At 64.8% G+C, this 19,360-nt stretch overlaps 1 protein-coding gene across 1 annotated transcript in view; it reads right to left on the bottom strand.

Moving 5' to 3' along the window:
• Window positions 1–1,526: 1,526 nt before the first annotated feature.
• The window catches only part of TSPEAR (thrombospondin type laminin G domain and EAR repeats), a gene marked incomplete at both ends in the record, with an annotated part of 162,195 nt that continues 144,361 nt past the window's right edge, over window positions 1,527–19,360 (bottom strand). The window contains 7 exons of the mRNA XM_080797667.1: window positions 1,527–1,680; window positions 4,080–4,181; window positions 5,969–6,156; window positions 15,907–16,136; window positions 16,667–16,853; window positions 17,987–18,213; window positions 18,848–18,979. Of these exons, the coding sequence (XP_080653793.1) occupies window positions 1,527–1,680; window positions 4,080–4,181; window positions 5,969–6,156; window positions 15,907–16,136; window positions 16,667–16,853; window positions 17,987–18,213; window positions 18,848–18,979 (1,220 nt within the window). The remainder of the gene's footprint in view (window positions 1,681–4,079; window positions 4,182–5,968; window positions 6,157–15,906; window positions 16,137–16,666; window positions 16,854–17,986; window positions 18,214–18,847; window positions 18,980–19,360) is intronic.

The following is a 19,360-nucleotide window of genomic DNA, read 5'->3' as shown; positions in this document are numbered from 1 at the left end:
CAGACGTGCTCTAGTGCGTGCTCTGGGCAGTACTGGGGACGTGCGCAGACTGTGGTTTGTCTGTGGTTCTCGTGTAACTGGGTCCTGTCCTTTCAGGTGGTGCCCTCAGCCCGCTGCCCCGGACCTGCGGACCCATGGCCATCACTACGGCCACGTGGCCCAGACACCCCGGGGCCCCAGGACACCCCCACCCCCCGCCCCTGCTGTTCTCCCTGGGAGGGACGTGCTGTCCGGGGTCAGCCTCAGCCCTCTCGGAGGCACGTGGCCACGTATGGGCCCAAAGAGGGCTCTAGAAAAATCCCAGCTTCTGGAAATGAGGAGGGCCCAGGTCTCTTGCAATCCCCGTCTGGCCCAGCCTGAGATGCCGCAGACCCCGCTTTCCTTCCTGGGAGTGGGGAAGCGCCCTCGGTGCTCACACGGATGTGGTCCCGGGAGCCAGACTCCGGCTGGCTGGAGCGGCACCGTGCGCCTTGCTCTGGGATCTTCGGCAAAGATCACTGAGAATTTCAAGACGGAAGCGACGAAGCATTTAACCGAGTGTGGGCCCCTGAGCAGCCCGGCTCCGTGTCCCCCCCAGGCCTTCACTCTCCCAGGGTTGGTGGTCGTGGGTAATGGAGCAGGCCTGGCCTCGACCGCACCCCTGGTCTCCTGGCCGTGTGGGGACTCCCTGGACTCCGCGGGGCTCCCTGGCAGAGCTTCTGGCAAGCAGCACTGATTTCCATCCAGGAGTCCTGCCTGGTGGTGATGGTGCCTCCCCTCCTCCCCCAGGTTCCCAGAGCAGGAGGCCCTGCCGGCTGTAGGGCTGGGGCATCAGACATGGGGGCAGCTGAGTGAGCGCTGGCCCCGAGGTGGCACTCCAGGTCCAGCCTGCATGCCCACGAGGCCAGCCGTGGTGACCAGGGAACCGGCCGGTGTGCACAGACACACGGGCCCCAGGGACGGGCCCTGTCCCCCATGGGTGGGACAACTGACCCGCACCCCTGGCCGTTCCTTGCCTCAACCTACCCCCACTGCCTTCCTGGGGAAGCTGAGGCCAGAGGCACCAGCTCCCTGTGGAGGACAGGTGCCCTCCAGCCGGGCGACTAGAGCCTCAGGGTCACATGCCCCTGCAGTGGCGGGCACGTCCTGCCCCCGTGACCTGTCCACGAAGAGCTGTCCCCCTGGACACATGCAGACACTGCCACGCTTTGGGTAGAAGCACCATAAATATATTTCTGTGTAGATAGGACACGATAAATAGTTGGTAGAAAACAACATCCGCACGGAGCCCGCTCCGCCAGGGCTGGCCAGGGCCACGGACGGGGCCCCGCGGGCGCTGAGGTAACGTCTGGTGGGAACTTTCCTCTCAAAGAGAAATCCCCGCGGGACGCGCCGCCTTGCAGGGCAGCCCGGGGCTTCCAAGACCCGCCTGCCAGCCGTCCGGTCTGACGCCGCGGTGCCCAGGGCAGGGGGCGGGCGGCCGTCCACGTGTGGGCTGGGGACAGGGACCACGAGCTTCCCCGGGCCTCCGAGGGGTGCAGGGGCCGTCAGCCCGTCCTCAGCTTCAGGACGCGGGAGCGCGGTTCCTTGGCGCTGGAGTAGACGAGGTAGGAGCCGGCCGCCGTGCGGAACGCCTCCCAGTCCCTGCAGCCGAAGGTCGGGAGGCTGTGCACGGCCACGAAGCCCTCGTAGCCCTGCCACCTGCGGGAGACACAGCGTCAGCCTCCCCCTGCAGGTGGGCCAGGGAAGCGCAGCGTTGCCCTCTCCAGGCCTCTAGGCCTGCACCTGTCCGTCCACCCCCTGGGTGTCCCTGGGCTGTGCAATCTGCCTGTGCCTACGGGAGGGAAACTGAGGCCCGGAAGGGGCCCCCTACCCTGTCCAAGACCCCGTAGCTTCTCACGTCCAGCCTGGGTCCTGCCAGCCCAGAGTGCCCGCAGACAACCCCTGTGGGCGGGGGATGTGGACGGGATCCTGGCCGTGCCAGAAGGTTGGTTGTTGGAGCTGAGCTGGGACCTCCCCCTCCTCCTGGGGCTGGTGTGGACAGTGAGCGCGCCCCCCACGCATGCCTGTCACCACACAGGCGTGGAGTCCCTCTGTTTTCAAAGGAGGTAGCAGTTCCTGGCACAGCGCAGGGCGACCCGGCCCCGATCCCCGACCCCGTCCATCAGGCCACCCGCAGAGTCAGCGGTTCTGGGCTGTGCCCCCCGAGGGATCTGCAGGGGGTGGAGTCCCCAGGGCAGGGCGCTGGGGCCAAGCGCGGGAGGGTTTCCATCTGGACACTCGTGCGGGTGACTCTGCGGGGAGGCTGGGCGGCTCCTGTCCCCACGGCCCCGTGCGCCGCCCGCCAGCCCTTCCTGCTCACACGCGCTCTGCATTTTCTTCCCGTCATTCCTGCGCATGTCCTTGTCCCTGATCCAAATTAACACGGTCTTTTATCAACTTCTCTTTGATTCTGAACGCGATGCTTCTTCCACAGAAACCCCGAAGGTTCGGAGTCGCCCCGGCGGCCTCGTGTGCGGAGGCCCCCACGGCCTCCCGAGCACCCGCGCGGTCGAAGTCGTCTTGGCCTCCCGCCCACGTTTCTGTTGTTTAAGTTTTTACATTTGGATGTTTAATCCCCGTGAAGCTTGTTTCTCTCCACGACATGAAGCAGACTACGGCTTCGCCCTCCTCCAGACGGACAGGAAACGACCTACAACTGCTTTGTTACGTAACACGTCACGCGTTCTTGTCCCGTGGATGAGGAACACGACACTCGTCACGTCACGTGACTGTAAGCGGCTGGCTGTCCTCTGGGCTGTGAGCCCCCCCGCGGGCTTACCTCCGGCAGGCCGTCTCCACACTGCAGGACACTCCTTCACGAGTCTCCTTTTTTCAGAATTTTCTGGGCCGCCTTCGAAAATCTATTCTTCCACATGAATTCTAAAACTCATTTGTCCTCTTGGAAATTCTACTTTCAATAAGTTAGAAAGTCTAACAAAAATCAGTGATTTTTCTAGCAAGATACAGATGACCCGACTGTCTGGAGAGAAGGTGAAAAGACGGGTTGCACAGTCACTGCGGGAGAAATCAGGGAAGGTGCTCGAGAGACACCCCTGAAAAGAGCCAGGCCCAGGCGGCCTTACTGCGGGATTTAGGCCGGCCGCAGGGAGAACGGTCAGATCCTACTGTGTGAACTACCCCAGCCCGCGAGTGGAGGTGGAGAGCTCGGCCTGTGTGTTTACCGAGCTATGCTCCAGATCAGATGGGGTAAAGGTAAGTCCCCACGAGAAGCGTCAGGCCCACTCGTGCGCTATCGTGGACGCAAACGCTTAAAGTCAGGCCTGTGCGCTGGGAAGTCGGCGGCATCCCGAGCCGCGGCACAACACCGATCAGGGGCGCTCGCCCGCCGCAGGAAGGCCCGGAGATCCTCCCTGAATCATTACGTCGGCAGGTGGGCGGAGAAGAGCCAGGCCGGCAGGAGGGTCCGGGCCACGACGGGCCACATCAGAACCACCCGGGACACTCGGACCATTCCCATCAGACAGCGACACAGAACTGTGGCCGTGGTGCCCCTGGTTGAGACTGTTCTGGGATTTCTAGCTACTTCGGCAGACCAGTGAGGAGAACAAACATTAGAAATCAGGGGGCAAAGCTGCTTGTACTCCCGGGTGTAATGATACCCCAAGAAACTCCACGAGATTCTTCTTAAGAAAAACTAGCAGACCTGAGATGATAATTCGGTCGCACGTCTAGACACGACGGTTAAATCCTGACACGCAGCTGGAAACGGAAGGGAAAGGATCCCAGGGGTTGTGCTCACAAAACTTGAAAGCCGCCGAGAGCGAACCGAATGCTGAGGCCCCACACCGTGTGAGAACACGCAAACCCGTGCCGACGGGGTGAAGGGGAATCCTGCCACCGTCCCGCACGGAGTGGTCACAGCGTAAAACACCATGAGCTCTCCCACGACGGTGTCGGAAGGCTGTAGCTCCGGTCAGAAGCCCGAGGTGTGAGCGTCGGCGTGACCCACGGGCCACCTGCCCTGCAAGAAAGGTGAGCCCCCAGCCCCCAGGTGGACTCAGGGGGGAGGAAGGGGGCAGCCTTTGGAGGGTCTTTACCTGTAAATAATACTGTTCACGGAGAAGGTGTTTCCATCAAAGGAGTTTGCCACCACCAGGAAGTAGTCTTCTCCCACCGAGAAGAACTCCCAGTCCAGGGCGCTGCGGAGACAGGGGGGCGGGCGTGAGCGAACCTGGGCACAGGCTCTGAGCCGGCTCTCCTGATCCCGGAGCCCAGGGGCCCCGTGCCCCTCGAGATCCGGAGCGGTCTTCTCGCACGGTGATCTGGGTCTGTTCTGGGGAAGTACAAACCAGCTGTTTGCTTTTTAAAACACTTTTAAAATTTATAAACTATAACTAGCATAAACTGTGTCACCTTAACCGTTTTCAGTGTTCTGAGGACGTTAACAACACCGTGCAACCATCACCAGGGGCCATCTCCGGGACTCTCACATTCCCAAACCCAACCTCCATCCCTGTTAAGCCCTAACGGGTTCCCCGAGCCCCGGCAGCCCCATCCACTCTCCGCCTCAGGGTTTGAGTGCCAGGGGGGCCTCGTATGGCTGGAGTCACACTGTGTTTGTGCTTTGGGGGCGTCCCATCTCCCTGAGCATGGTGTCCCCCAGGTCTGTGTGCAGTGGCCTGTGTCACCGTCCCTCCTTTAAGCCGGATGATACCGCACTATGTGGAGGGGCCGCGAGCTCATCTGTTCATCCGTCCGTGGCCGGTGCGCTTGCACTGTGCCGCGCTGGAATGTGGGACGGATCTTTCACTTTAAAGTGGTGGAAGGAACCAGAGAAAAGGTCCCAAGCCTGTGATCATTCCAGGGGGGCATGCAGGACTGCCCCCCGCCCCGAGACAGGGGTTGAGGACCCTGGCCATGAGATCACCCATTTGGTCTGGGGCTCCTTGCCTGACACCAGTTCGGGGACTGACAGAGAAACGTCCTCCCATGTTTGGAAGCTGTATTTCTTACTACAAACCCACGGGCTGCATCCTTCTTAGACGGGGAGGCCGAGCCCCCTGCAAGCAGCAGTGGGACTCAGCCGGGCGCTGGGAGCCAGGCCAGCCTGTCCGTGTCCACTGGCTCAGAGCTGCAGCCAGTCATGATTCTGCGATTCGGCCCGTGATGTGCTCCCTGAGGCGTGGCCACGGGCGGCAGATGTGTGGCGCCGTGGGCACCTGTCCTCCGGCCGGGTCAGGGAGAAGGGTGTGGACTCATGCCATGGGCACCGCGGCTCCTACCAGATGCCAGGTTTGCTCGAGTACAGTGGAAAGTGAGCCGTCTAGCCGTGCGCCCCTGCCGGGCCCCCAGAGCAGGCATATTGCCACTCTCCAGAGCCAGGGCATTTGGGCAAATGTCCCTCAGAGGGCAGTGGACGGGGCCCCCAGGATGGACCCACGAGCAGGATGGAACATCGCTGGGCTGTGAAAAGACATGGAATCTGGGCTCGCGCCACACAAAGAGGAACCTTGGGGACCACGTCCGGGGAGGGCGGCAGGCATCGGGGACCTCCCACGCGGTTCCACGTGGACCGGACGTCCAGGATCGGGACCTCCGTGGAGAAAGTAGATGGCTGGCTGCCGGGACTGGGGAGGGGGACAGCTGGATGGTAGGGGGTTTCCTCTTGGGGTGATGAAAGTATCCTAAAACCACCCGGTGACGGTTGCACGATCTCCAAATTTAATAAAAATCACGGAACCGCGGCAAACAAGCAAAGTGCACGGTTGGAAAGCCGTAGGGCCAAGGTCAGAGTTTGGGCCCCATAGTCACTCAGCTGCCCGGGGAGGAGCCCCGAGAGGCCACGGCGCGGCCCCACAGACGGGGACGCGCTTGCGCACCGGGAGCCACCGCGTGCCTGGCTCCAACCGTGCTGCCCCCAAGGGCAGCGTCATCACGTAAGTGACGCGGGCCCTGCCCCTGCCCCCCGCCCCCGGCCCGGGCGCACCTGCAGGTGGGAATCTCCTGGAACTTGACGAAGGTCTGCGCGGTGACGTTCAGCTCGTAGATGACCGAGTTGATGACGTAGGAGTCGTGGCGCGCGCGCGTCTCCACGTCGTAGCTGTGGCTGTTGGCGACCGCTAGGAAGACCCTCTCTCCAATGTGGAAAACCTCCCAGTCCGCGGCGCCGAACGTCTGGGCAGGGCGAGGAGAGGAGAGCGGCCCCTGCAGCGTCCCGGCTGGCCCCAGACACGGCGCGGGCACCCACGGCGCGGCAGGTGCCGGACAGGCGGCCCTCCCCCGGCCGGCTTTGCTCACTTCCCAGCCTCACGGCCGCCACCCCCGTCCTGTGTGTGATGCCCAAACACGCCCACACCCAGAGAGAGCATCTGTGCCAAATGCTTCTAAGCCTTCCGTGCCTCCCGCTCCCCCAGCCCCAATGTTGCCCGTCCTGCAAGTTCCAGCCGCTAAAACACCTCCTCCAGGGAGCCCTCCCTGCTTCCTCCAGTCCCAGCTCTGACCTCCAAAGCAACCTCTAGGCAATTGTGTTTCTCACGACTTGCTGTCCCGGGCCTGAGGCCTTCTGTGGGTCCGATCAACAGCCCCACCCCTGGGCCCCCATGCATACTGTTCCTCCGTAAATCCCTCATCACCCCCGAGGGTGAGGTGTGCCCCGGGGAAACGGGGCAGGACTGGTACACGGATGGCGCGCTGTGGAGCCTCTGCCCAGAGCTCACGCTGCGTGAGCTGACTTGCATGGGGGCCCACGAGGAGGATGTGTCTGCCCCGTTTGTGGCCAGCGTCTCGGGGATTATGGGGGTGCCGGTGCACAAGGAAGGATGGGAGCGGAGGAGCCCAGATGCAGCTCTGAGCCCTGAGGAGAGAGGTGGGGGCCGAAATAAATGGGGGCATTTTCCTGGGGAGACGAGGGGTCCGTGCAGGGGAGGCCCTTTGGGCAACCCCATAGGAAGACTGCAGATGGTGGGGGTCAAGCCGCAGAGGGCGAGCGTGGCTCTCCGTGGCAGGTCTATGGTGGATGGAAGAGCCCTCGGGGAGCCTAAGCCACAGCGAGTGGACGCCGCCGGGCTCTCGGTGCCCGTGTCAGCACAGAGGGGTTCTGTTGACCCCGTCTGTCCCCGTGGGCCACAGAAGCTGGCATTTGCATGAATGGACTTCCAGCTTCTGTGCAGACCACACTGTCCCCTGCTGACCAGGCGCAAAGACAGCTGAGCCCGCCTCATGTGGAGGCTCCGGACAGGGCCAAGGGCAGGCCCACCCCGCAGGGGCCGTGACCCTGGAACGAAGGGAATCCCGTGCACGCGGCGCGTGTTTGACTGACACCCGCTCTGAGGACCCCTCACCCCCTGCCGCACGGACACGGCACATGGTGGGTGCAGCAGGCTGGCTGGCTGGGGGGTCCCCAGGAGAGAGTCTGAGCTTCCAGAGTGGCTAGAAATGAAAGGGAACACCTGAGAGAGAAGGGAGCCCGGAAGGGAGAGCCCCAATGTCGCCACGTCGACCTCTCGGGTTCTCGTCCAACTCCTGAGCTCACCCCTGGGGCTGGCGTCCAGGGACTCAGGGGCAGCCGTCGGGAGGCTGGGGGCTTACGCAGAAGGCAAGAGCGATGCGTAATCGAGAGAAACACCAATTGGAAACACAGCAACAGCGCAAACACCGCCGCTGCCCATGCAGAGTCCGCGAGGACTCCGGGGAGAGCCGTCGGGAAATGCGCACGCAGCGAGTGCGGAAGCGGACGTTCGGCGGCGTGAAAACCGCGGGAGCCGAGGTGCCGTCTCTAATGGAAATGTCGTGTCTCGATTCGGATGCTCACGGGACGGGCGACAGCTCCCGGGCCATCCAGAAGGGACAATCGGGGAACCACAGGGAGACCATCAGGAGTCACCTGGATGGAAGTGCACGGAGGGAAGAGAGGTTCTAAGACCCACGGACAGAGCCCACGTCCCGCGGGACCATGTGATGTGGTCTGGCACCCATGAGAGGGCAAGAGAAGGAGACAGAACATTCACAAGCACGAGGGCTGAACTGTTTCCAGACTGGATTAAAAACGCCAACCACGGATCCAAGATCAGAGACCAGCGCAGAGTAAGTAAGAGATCCGCGCCTGGACACAGCGTGTCCCGGTAGCTGACACAGAAGACAGGCTGAGAAGCTCGAAGGCAGCGGGAGAAGACACGTCCTGGACCACAGGACATGGGGACAATGGGGCAGTGACAGCCGGGACGAGGGGAGCTCAGTGTCCAAGGGAAAACATCCTCCGTGTCATCGAATGGAAAACAAGGATGGGAAGGTGAGGGTGTGCGGGCGGACGCACAGCCCCAGGGAGGTGAGCTCCCCGGCACATCCGTCACCTGCTTGGGTGTCACTGTCCCCACATGCAAATTCGAGATGTGCGGCCCAGCCTGACTGCTTGTCCCCTGTCCAACCCAGCCACAGGGCCAAGACCAAACTCCGCGGGTCGAGGCGGCATTCTCTCCATGCCCAGCAGAGGGGGCCGTTGCCTGCCGGGGCCCCTCCGACCGCAGTCCCCGAACCGGCTCCTAGTCCGATGGCTCCAGAAACAGGTCTGGGCCTGTCCTGAGCAGTGGAAACAGGGAGTTTCAGCTGAAACGGTAAGACTCCCTAGGACAAGGACAAGGGGACCCGGACCCCTGGCGGCCACTGACTCGGTGCGGGCGCCGGGAGCGGGGCTCAGGCCCTTCTGAATGAGCGTGTCTGTGGCTCCACGAGGGGCGCGGGTTCGGTCCCCTGGGGTCACCTCACCTCCAAGCAGGCTCACAGACTCCTGCGGCCCACGGAGCCGTCAGCATGGTCCCTAGGACACCAGCTGGGGACCCACACCCGCGCGGAGAGTCACACGGGCAGTTCTGCGGGTGCTCAGACGCGAACGGGAGTGTCAGTCCACCGGACCACAGGCTGCCTCCAGACCCGCGCTGGGAAGCCACACCACTGGGAGACGCACGTGTGCAAATGCACGAGCCTGCATGCCCACGCGTGCACACACATATGTACCCACGCAGCACACACCTGCGTGCACACTCGTGCACCTGCGTACACACCCACACCGCGTGCTCCTGCGTGCACACGTGTGCACGCACCCACACGTGCCTGCATACACACACTATACCCACACAGCCACACGTGCACACACACACATCCACACACACCTGTACACACGCAGGCACGCACACACCTTGCAGTACATGTGGCCAGCAGGTGGTTTAACACCCCCGCCCTGGGGCACCAGGGCTTCCCTCCGGCTCCCAGCCGCCTGACCTCAGCCTACTCCCATGCCTTCAGGGCCAGCACGGAGGCGCGTACAGACGGGGACCCGAGGGGGGCTGTGGGAGGCTCCTGGAGCGCAGGCAGAGGAGGTGCCCGGGGCAGGGCGGACGGCCGAGGGGGTGGCTGGCAGCAGAAGGCAGGGAGGAGCCCTCGGTGCGTGAGTGAGGGTGCCACCTGCCCCTGCTCCGCGCCCCCACACACCAAGGACTGGGGTGCCTCATGCACTTCCAATTCCAGGTAAGCAGGGGTTTTTCAGTCCATGTGTCCTGTGCACCGCTGGGGACAGACTTTACTAAAGTGATTCATGGTTTACCCGGAACCTAAGTTGAGCTCGGCATCCGGGGTTTTATCTGGGCGCAGGGTGGCCGAGACCCCCAGGAGGCCCCCCGGGGCCACAGCCATTGGCCATCAATGACCTGTTCCGCCCCACGCAGGGCTGCTGGAGCCCCTCGCAGAACAAGACCAACCCCCACACCCTTGGCTCCGAAGCCAGAGTGGGGAGTGTCTCTGCCGCGGCTGCGCCGGCCTAGCCAGGGGGAGCAGGGACCTCGGGCCTGCTGTCCGGCGGCTCCTGGGTCCTAAGTGCATTAGGGACTCATCAGAGACAGAAGGAACTCCCACATCAAACAGGCCAAACCCTGCGTGGCACCTGGCGAGGTGGCCGGCACCTGCGGGGCTGGGCGGGCCCCTCCCGCCGTCCCTCTGCAAGGAATTCCCCTGGGCCTGTCCCGACCGCCCCCCGCACGGTGCCTGGAAGGCTGCCCGAGCGCCTTGCCATGGTGATGGCTTTTCAGGGACTTGGCAGCCAGACACACCTGGAGCCCCCAACAGCCTCCCTCGTGGGTGGGTGGGCTCCCGGTGCTCAGAGAGTCAGGCTTAGCCAGGAGGCCCTTGGGTTCTGGCTTCGATGGAACAAAGAGTCAAGGTCGGGAGTGCCCGGGGGCAGGACAGGGAGGCAGATGTGCTGCCAAGGGAAGGCGGGCGGCGCCCAGCGGGCCCCGGGGCAGGGCTGCTGCTAACCTCACGGAAGGCAGTCGGCCAGGGTGGGTGAACTCCAGTTCCGGGGGGCTCCGGGGGAGCAGTACCCTCCCTGGCTGATCTCTGGGTCTCCCCCAGGCTGCCTGTCCCCCCGAGCAAACAGAAGGCGCCAGGAGGCAGCCCGCGTCCCAAAGCCACCCCGCAGTGCTGACCCCGAGGGGCACTGCCACCACGCAGCGTGCAGGTACAGCTCTCGACCCTGCGTTCTAGTCTGCCTTCTAGCTCCTTCTGGACCTCACGCGCTCGGTGCCAACGGAGCCTCTGACGAGCCCCAGCTTCACCCACCGCCCCCACACGCACACTGACCGCCGGCACCCCTCTGCCCGTCCCTCCCTCACCGGCTGCCCCTGACCCTGGCACCTGAGACTCTACCCCAGGGGTCCTGTGGGCGCTCTGCCAGCCCCTCACGCCCATCAGCCGCCGCCTGGGCCCACAAACCCCGACATGGTCAGTGGCTCCCTCCCCTCCCCCACCCCCCATGCTGGGTCCACATCTGATGACTGTGACCACCGGCCCCACAGCCCGTGAGCACAGGAGGCTGGATTTCCCTTGGACAGAGCCCCCGCCTTCCTGGACACACCCAGCCCGGGCCTCCTTGGCTCTAAGATGAGGAGGCCCAGTCATCAGAGCCCTGTGTCTGCCACCAGCAGGAAGATTCTGGAATTCCTGGCGGGGGGTGCTGTGAGCAGCCTCCCATTCACACCGGCCACTAGCCCTGTATGGCCAGGGCCTTCCTTGCGAGCTGACCTCGGGTGCCCAGCGCCCCCAGCTCCTTGCCAGTACCGTCCGTGTGGGACGTCCTTAGACACCATCGGCCCCACGCCCGGCCCCGCCCTCTAGAAAAGGGCCCCGAGGTCTTTCAAAGCTCCCCGCCTTGCCTGCTTCAAAGCGCACGGTCACAAAAGATGTTGTAAAACTTCAAACAGGAAACACTCAGGCAATGCCAGGACCTAAAAGGATTTAAACACAGTGGGGGAAACGCTGGCAAACCATGAAAGTGGGCGGCTGCGGGGTTTGAGGGCTGTCGAGGTGTGAGGAGATGGGGTGCGTAAGGGAAGGCCTTGGGGCAGGGCGCGAAGTCGCTGGCCCCCCGGGGCCTCCCTAGGTGGCCTGCAGGGCCGGGGGACAGTGGTGCCCCCAGAGTTCTGGCTCCTGGGACCCCCCACAGACTGGGGCGGGCGCTCAGAGGCCGCCCAAAAATGCAGAACAGCAGCTGCCATTGGGGCTGGCTGTCGACCGATGTCGCCGGGGATGGAGTCCTGAAACCACGGTCCGGGAGCCTCTCCTACCTGCCTTCAGCGCAGGCTAAGACCCCGGGAGGGTCTGCTCAGCAACACTCAGCCTCTCGTCCCGACCGCCGGCGGACAGAGAGCTCTCGGAGGGACGAGCCACGCTCACAGGTGCGGGGAGGAGACGCATGGCCCCGGGGACCCCTTCCAGGGCCCCAGGCCAGACTCCAGGCTCCCCCGCCATGATGGGGCCTTGTATGGATGGACGCCTCCTCCACACCCCACCTGTGCCCGCAGCTCGGTCCCCTCGCTTCCCGCCTCAGTGTTCTCATCTGTGAACTGGCCTGCGGGCGAACCACGAGCCCGCGGAGCGAGGGCGACCGCAGATCTGCCTTCAACTATCTCTACCAACAGTGGAAAGGCTTTCTGGAGGGGGAAGCAAGAAAGGTTGGCACCGGTGGGAATCCCAGCGTTTCTGGCCCGAGGCCTTCAGGAACAGGAAAAACCACGCCCCAAGCACAGGGCGGGGCCCGCGGCCATCCGGTCTTGCCGGGTGGGGAGCCCGGCCTGTCGTCTGGGGCCTGGGCCCCTGGAGACAGTGTGGCCCCTGCCTGGGGGCTGTGGGCAACTGTGCCCACTAAGGGGTCCCCGAGAAACGCCTCTGACTCCTGGAGCTCCAGGAAGAACCCACGGGACCCCTAGCGCCCTTCACCATCCCTTCCCCTTGTCCCTCTACCAAGGAGCCCCAACACAGACACTAGGTGTCAGACCCCAGAGTGAGCCTGCAGGCTCCGTCCACGGGGCGACTCCAGGATCGAGATGTCCCTGTCGGCACTTAAGTGCCCGGACCGCCTCCCAGCGTCACTCCCACCGAGCCTTGCCCTTCCCCGGGTTTCAGTGGTGGGAAGAGCTCCGTGCCAGCCCGGGACGGTCCCCACTCAGGTCAAGCAGACTCTGTTGAACAGTGACCACCCTGCCCGTGGCTCCTTACACACGAGCCCCGGAGTGTTGCCCGCGGCGGCTGTCCGACAAGCTGGGGGTTGCCGCTGCAACCCCAATCCGTCTCCGCTCCCCTCTTCTTCCTTTTTGGGGAAGAAAATCCCGATCTCTGCCATGACCTTGTGTTCCAGCCTCTCATGGGTCCTGCCCCTCCCTGAGAACTGTTCCGTCCTGCTCTGCGACACGGGTAGCACCCTGGGGTCGCCGCGTCCACAACCCCTCCCGGGGCGTCTGCCTCCGTTCCTCCATCCTGTCTTCACGCCAGCCGGCTGCGTGTCCCTGCTGTCCTCCTCTTCCCCAGCTGGCCCCTGGACTCTCCCCGCAGGCCATCGGGACTGTCCTCCCCCTGGAACTTGCTGTCACCACCATCTGGGCGGAGTCGCAGCTACCACTCTGATTCCCGGTGTCTGGTGACTCCGGCGCATGCAGGTGCACACGTCGTGGGCAGCACCCCCCACCCGGTTTCCGTGTCCCACGCAGCTGCGCCGGCCAGCTGGCACCGACACTGGGTGGGGGCTGACGGCCAGTGGGGGCTTCCCGCCTCTCCTCGGACGGAGAAGCCACACGGCAGAGGAGGCCCGGGGCCCTCGTCACGCTCCACCGGGTGGGGACTAACCCTCGGTGGTGGCCTGGGTTCCTTCTCCCACCCACGGCACAGCACACAGAATTCCGACTGGAAGTGGTCTCGTTCGGAACCCAGGGGAGAATCCCGCGGTGTGGCAGCCTGAGGCTCTCGGATCTGGTCTCCGGGGCCAGAGTCCCCCAGCGGCTGGCACGGTCCCAGGTCCGGGAACCCCTCAATGGCCCCATTGCTCTCCGCTCCCGTGTCACTCCTTCTGGATCTCCTGGGTAGATCCCCTCGGTCTGTCTCATCTTCTCGTTCTGCATCTAGACGTTTCCCCTGCCTCGACTTTCCAGTCTGGTAGATGAGTATCTTCCTGTAGGGCCAGCAACCCTCTTTTTAATGCCCAGGAACTGTCCCATCATGGCATTTGGTACAGACTTTGCAAAGGTGATGTCTCCTTGAGTTCATCTGAAGGTAATTAGAATTTAAAGGGTAATTAGGGTAATTACAATTTTCAAAATCCCTCGGTTTCCTAGAGTTAGCTGGGTTTGGTCCAGTGCGGATGCACGTCTACACATGAGCTCGACCGTTTCGTGTCTCGGTCCTTTACCAACACCCAGAGGCCCCTCGCTGTCCGTTCGTGGTCCTGGGGAGGATGGCGGCGGGTGGCCTCTGTCCCTGCCAGGCGGTGCCTCCGGGAGCAGCCCTTGATGAAGAACACGATTCTACCAGGGCCTTCGGTTCAAGTGCAGAGAGTTGGGATCCCGGTGCTGGTAGCCACAGGATGACAATCTCCCGGACGCCCTCCCAAGCCCGGCAGGAGCCTGAGTCCTACCAAATGTGTGGTTTGTTGGTTCTGCTCAAGACCCGGCCAGGGTGACCACGCGGCTGCAGGAGGTGCCTTCCACGCTCGTTACGGGACCCTGCTCTCGGGACACCCCGGGGCCTGCTCCCCGCACCCGCCCGCCCGCCTACCCGCCGGCTCCCTGGAAGCAATCATCCTGCATCACCCTTCAGAATGAAGGCTTCGGTTCCCGCGGTCGCACCCCCTGCTGGCTCCCGATGCATGGGCACGCGGACCCCCTCCCCCAGCTGGCCTCCTCGTGACCCCGATGCCCCCGGAGCTCATTTGTAGCCTGCACGGTTCCCCCACGAACTGCCGTGTGCCTGTCACCGGGCAGGCCCTTCCACCATGGCTCTGGGGCCCGTCGTCAGCCCCAGCCCGCGCATCCAGGCCCCCCCTCCATTCCCTACGTGGCCACCTAGGGTCGGCTCCCAGACACTCCGGCGCCACCTTCTCACGGGCTGGGCTCTAGTTCCACGGGGCGTGCGACGGGCAGACCCCATGCCAGCCCGTCGCTGAACGCTTTCCAAATTGGTGAACCCACTCCCAGCCCCGTTGTTGGGAACGGCTCTGCCCCCGGCCGGCCCAGTTGTCTTCTGGGGTCCTGGCCTCATGGTGATGGTGGGCACTGTGGAGAGAGCTCGTGCTCGACGATCCGTCCACCGCTGGACTGAGCGATGGCACCGCCTGGGCTCCCATCCCGGCTCGGCCAGGCGCCAGTCCCGGGACCCTGTGCCTCGGCGTCCCCGGGCGTGAAGGGAGACTACGGGCAGCTCTCAGCTCACAGGGCGGCGGTGAGTACGACTGGGAGGAGGTGGGCGAAGCTCCTGGCTCCCGCACTTTCCACCAGCCCGGCTCAGCGCTCAGCCCCCGAGGCCCGCGCGGAGGCCGGTGGCTGGGAGGACTCCTGCCCGCCGCCAGCCTGCTTCTTCCGGGCGCCCCGTCTCCGGAGTCGCAGCCTCAGGAATCACCTCCTCCCGCCGGGAAGCTCGGGGCCGTGCCTCATGCTCACCCCAGGCCGCCTTGTCCCACATGAGCTTCGGTGTCGCTCCACGGCTGCCCCGGACCTCCCCGCGCTGGGCACACGGCCCAGCCACTCCCTCCTGCCCGCGGCCACGAGGGGCCATTCTCTTGGCTCTTCTCCGCGGCCTCCCGCCTACACATGGCGGACCCGGCCGCCCTCCCGCAGCGGCCCCCGCCCTCTGCGGCTTGTCCTCACGTCCCTTCCCGAGGGAGCCGCACTGACTGCCAGACAGACAAGCAGAGGGATGTTCCCCAAGGATCAAGGAGGGAGGAGTCCTGTTGGCGGTGACAGCTCTCCACGGTGATGGCAGCGAGTAGAGAGCGAGGGCCCACAGCTCCATCAGGAGCGGGGAAGGCAGCCAGCGCCCCCCCAGTGTCCCAAGATGGGCGGCGCGCGTCCCCAGCCGGCCCCCGCACCAGCGTCCCATGACCCTCGGCCAGGCCCGGAGCTTGCACGATGGCGTCCCGATAGACCCATGTGGCCCCCCCCTCGCTCCTCTCCGCTTTGCCAGACTGCCCGCGGAGCCTGGACCCGCTGAGGGGCTTCACGGTCTGAAGGGACAGTGGGCAGTGCTGTCCCTGCCCCCATACTCGGGCCGGCTGGGGGCCGGCTGCCCCGGGGCAGGAGTCTGACGCCCACGGGCCCTTCAGACGGCTGGGGCCTGGCCAGGGGCCACGAGGCCCGCTGAGCACCCCGCGCTGCCCGCTGAGCACCCCGCGAAGCTCCGTGCCAGAGGGAGGGCAGGGCCCCCTCCCGCCTCCGTGTCGGGCTCATCTCGGGGCGGCACGGGCTCAGCCTGAGCCTCCCGCGGCGGGTGGTGCTTGGCGAGGGCCTGCAGCCGGGCCCCGGGCCTGGCTCTCCGGGTCCCCTGTCTCTAGCTGCCACACGGCAGAAGCCGGGTGGCCTGACGGAGGCGGGACTCGGGGCTCCCGCGGCTCCTTACCAGGAAGGCCTGGAAAAGCTGGAAGGAGCCAAGGAGCCAGACGTAGAGGTGCGAGTGCAGCTTCGTGGACGTGCCGTTGAAGGCGTTGGCCACCACCAGGAACGAGTAGGGCCCCACGGTGAAGAACTCCCAGTCGTAGGCGCCGGACGTGGCGATGGTCTGGTTGGCCTCGAAGAGGCGCGTCCTTGGGTTCCACTTGTAGATGACGCTGTCGATGTTGTGGTTGTCACCTGCGAGCCAGCGGCCGCCGTGAGGGACGCCAGGCAGACGTCCCCCAGCCGCGGTCACTCAGGCCATCACCGACCCAGAAACCAGGCCCCCAGCCCCGGCCAGGCCCGGCCCCCACTCTGCACCTGCTGCGTCTCAGGGTTTGTGCCCAGAAGGCAAGAAGCACCGCCCCGCACCCCTCTGCCCGCACACTGTCCACACCGCCATCCCTCTGCCAGCCCAGCAGCTGACCCGTCCCGCCTCCCCCGGCCCGCCTGCCCACGAGGAAGCTCGTTAGTTGGTTAGTCAGCTGCTTAGTTTCAAATGCGGTGGTCGGGCCCGCATCCCCGCACCCACTGTGCGACCGCCACGCAGACGGTGCACCTGTCCTCCTGCTGGACGGGAAGGAGGTGCTCAGGTGTGTTCATCCAGATGTCACCGGGCCAGGCGTGATTCGTTGTGATTTGTTAACCAGGTGGAAACAGACTGGCAGGTGCGTCAGCCTCCCCCCGTCCCACCGTGGACTCCTTCCACGTGCGTGGCCACGGCCTACCTTCCCGGTGGTTGGCCACGGCCAGGAAGTGCTCCCCGGCCACCTCGAAGGCCTCCCAGTCCCGGGCGCTGTGGGTGGGGACCCTCTGGTAAGGCGTGAACCGTAGCTTCCTCTGACTCCATTTGTAAATGACGGAGAACTCCTGACCCTTCTCGTTCGGTTCAAAATTGGCCACAGCCAGGAAGACCTGGAAGAGAGAGCCCGGGACGCTGGCGCTTGCCGTGCACGCGAGGGGCCTGGCACTGCGGCCGCCGAGCGCCTGCGGCTCTGTGGATCCGTCCGTCACGTCTCTGTATCCGTCAGCCCGTCGTCCCCATTTCCATCCCCAGACTCGGGAACGGCTTCGTGCGCAGACTGTCCTTCGTGCCCGGCCCTCCTCCCCCCCGGAAGTACACGCTTGTCACGGAGCGGGGTCAGACACAGGTGCCCGGCCCGCGACAGGCCCGGAGGCGAGCCGGCCGGGTGTGCGGGGCTCGTCTGCTGAGCCCAGGAGCGAGCGTGAGTCCAGGAAGCCCTGCGCCTACGTCAGCGACCGGACAGACCTATCCCCCTTGTCTTTGGTGAATTTTCTGGTATTTCTTTGAGGCAAAGTTAACATTTTTTATATGAAAATATCGCCAACCCAAAGGCCAGAGCGCTCGTCAGCCATTCGCCACGCAGGGTGGGGAGCGCGGCTGGGCTGGGGCGGACTGCGGGAACGGGAGCGCAGAGCCCTGTCCATCCTGCTCCCTGGCTATCCTGGGGGCGGGCCAAGGTGAGGGCAGGTTGCGCCTGGCACACACAAGCTGTGAGTGAGCCATTGGGGGGCCGGGGGCAGGACAGCGGCCCCAGGACATTGTCCCTGGAGCCAAGGGTGTAGACGGAGATGGTAAGACAAGGCGTCGTGCTGAGGGCATCCCTCAGACCCAGCGTCCGGGCCCCTGCTCCTTCCCGCCCCAGCTGCAAAGGGACCGCCCGCGAGGGTCTCACCCCCAGCTCTGGCCCCGGCCCCCTGCCGGGAGTCTGGCCCCTCCCCCAGAGATTCCCACCTCATTGACCGGCTCGTCAAATGGGCCAACGAGCTTTTAGCTCAGCCCCGATGGGTCCACATAGAGCCGGACCTCAGGGCGGGCGTGGTCTCGTCTCCATCCTGCAGGAAGCCAACAGACTTCACGTGCTGGGATTAGCGACCCCGCCAACTGCCCGACCGGGAAAGCCGCTGAGAACCCAGGTAAGACTCTGAACCCATGAGAAGTACTTCCCCGGATCATCTGCGAGAGCCATCCCAGCCTTTGGGTCCCCAAGAGAAGAAGGGCTGAGCCGGTCGCCGGCGACACCTGCCTTTTTCCCGATGGTGAAGTGTCTCCAGGACTGGGCTTGGTGCGTGCGGATGTTCTGGTACGAGGAGAACTTCCCGTCCGTCCACTTGTAGATGGCGGACGTGGCTTTGCGGTTGGCGGCCGCCACGAAGAGCCCGGCCTCGGGGATGGCGAAGACCTCGAGGCCCAGCGTCTCCGAGTTGGTGAGCAGGGTCTGGTGCTCCTCTACATAGTCCAGCTTTTCTCTGGCTGCTGCGGCGATCGGAGCCGGTTAGGGCCTCCCAGAGCGGGAGCGTGACCCCAGGGCCCCGCGCCCGGACACCCCGCGTCTGCCACGGTCGGGCATTCACCGAGGTGACTGGCCCGGAGCGCGTGTCACCCTCCCAGAGAGGCCATCAGAGGAGACAGCTCACGCCTGCCTGGGCGTCCGGCGCACAGGGTGGCCGGTGACACTGCAGGGACGGCCTGGACGTGTCGGGTCCTAAGAAGACATTCCCACGCTCGGCGCTCCTGCGCAGGCTGTGCGTCAAGTACACGAGGGACTGGGGTCAAGGCTTGCGAGTGGCGGCGGCTCCCGTTTCCTGCGGGCGAGGGCCCCGGGTGCCTGGGCAACCTCGACTTCTCATCCCCACGCGGGAAGGCACCGCCGGGAGTGCTCGGGGGAACCGCACGCCTCCAGGCTCCGGCACCGCCGCCTGGTGTCTGTGATCCGAGGGGCAGACAGGGCGCCAGGAGGCTGCCCCCTGGGGCCTCGGGGACTAGACGCGCAGGGGTGACGAGCCCTGCCCACGTGACACATGCAGGCCTGCTGGCCTGGGGGGTCCCTGCCCACTCCCGAGCAGCGCTGGTTCGAGAAGAGCCCCAAGTCCCGGAGCCGCCTCACCTGCTAACACAGAGACCCACTCGCTGCCCACGCACAGGAACAGTCCCTTCCGGCTGGCGTCGAACCAGAACTGGGCGTCCTCCTTTTTGGTGCACGGAGGCCGGGAGCCCAGTGTCACCTTCATGTCGGTTTCTGGGGAGACAGGGAAGGGGAGCGTCCAGGCGCAGCTCCCCTGGAGGAAGACGGAGCTGGGAGTTGCCCCCAACCCAGGCAGTCCTGCCTTTGCCTCTGCACACACGCGGGGACCATGAGGACGCAGGGTCTCCAACACGGCCCCAGGGAGGAAGTGAGGCCCCCACGGCAGGACGGAGACCCGGAGGCTCCCCGGCCGGCCTCCCTGCCCGCTGCGGAGGCCGGCCCACCGTCCCCTGGAAAAGCCTCAGTCATCACAGCCTAAGGCTAGTTTTGCCTGTTCCCCAGCATTTGACCCCATGACTTCCGATGGCTACACCTCAGCTGGGGCCAAGCCACACAGTCCTGATGACGCTGCGAGACCGATTCACAGCGACATGG

Source organism: Martes martes (genome assembly GCF_963455335.1).
Source record: "Martes martes genome assembly, chromosome: 1".
Classification (NCBI taxonomy): Eukaryota; Metazoa; Chordata; class Mammalia; order Carnivora; family Mustelidae; genus Martes; species Martes martes.
Note: the sequence above shows the minus strand (reverse complement) of the source record. Positions and strands in the feature narration are given on the sequence as shown.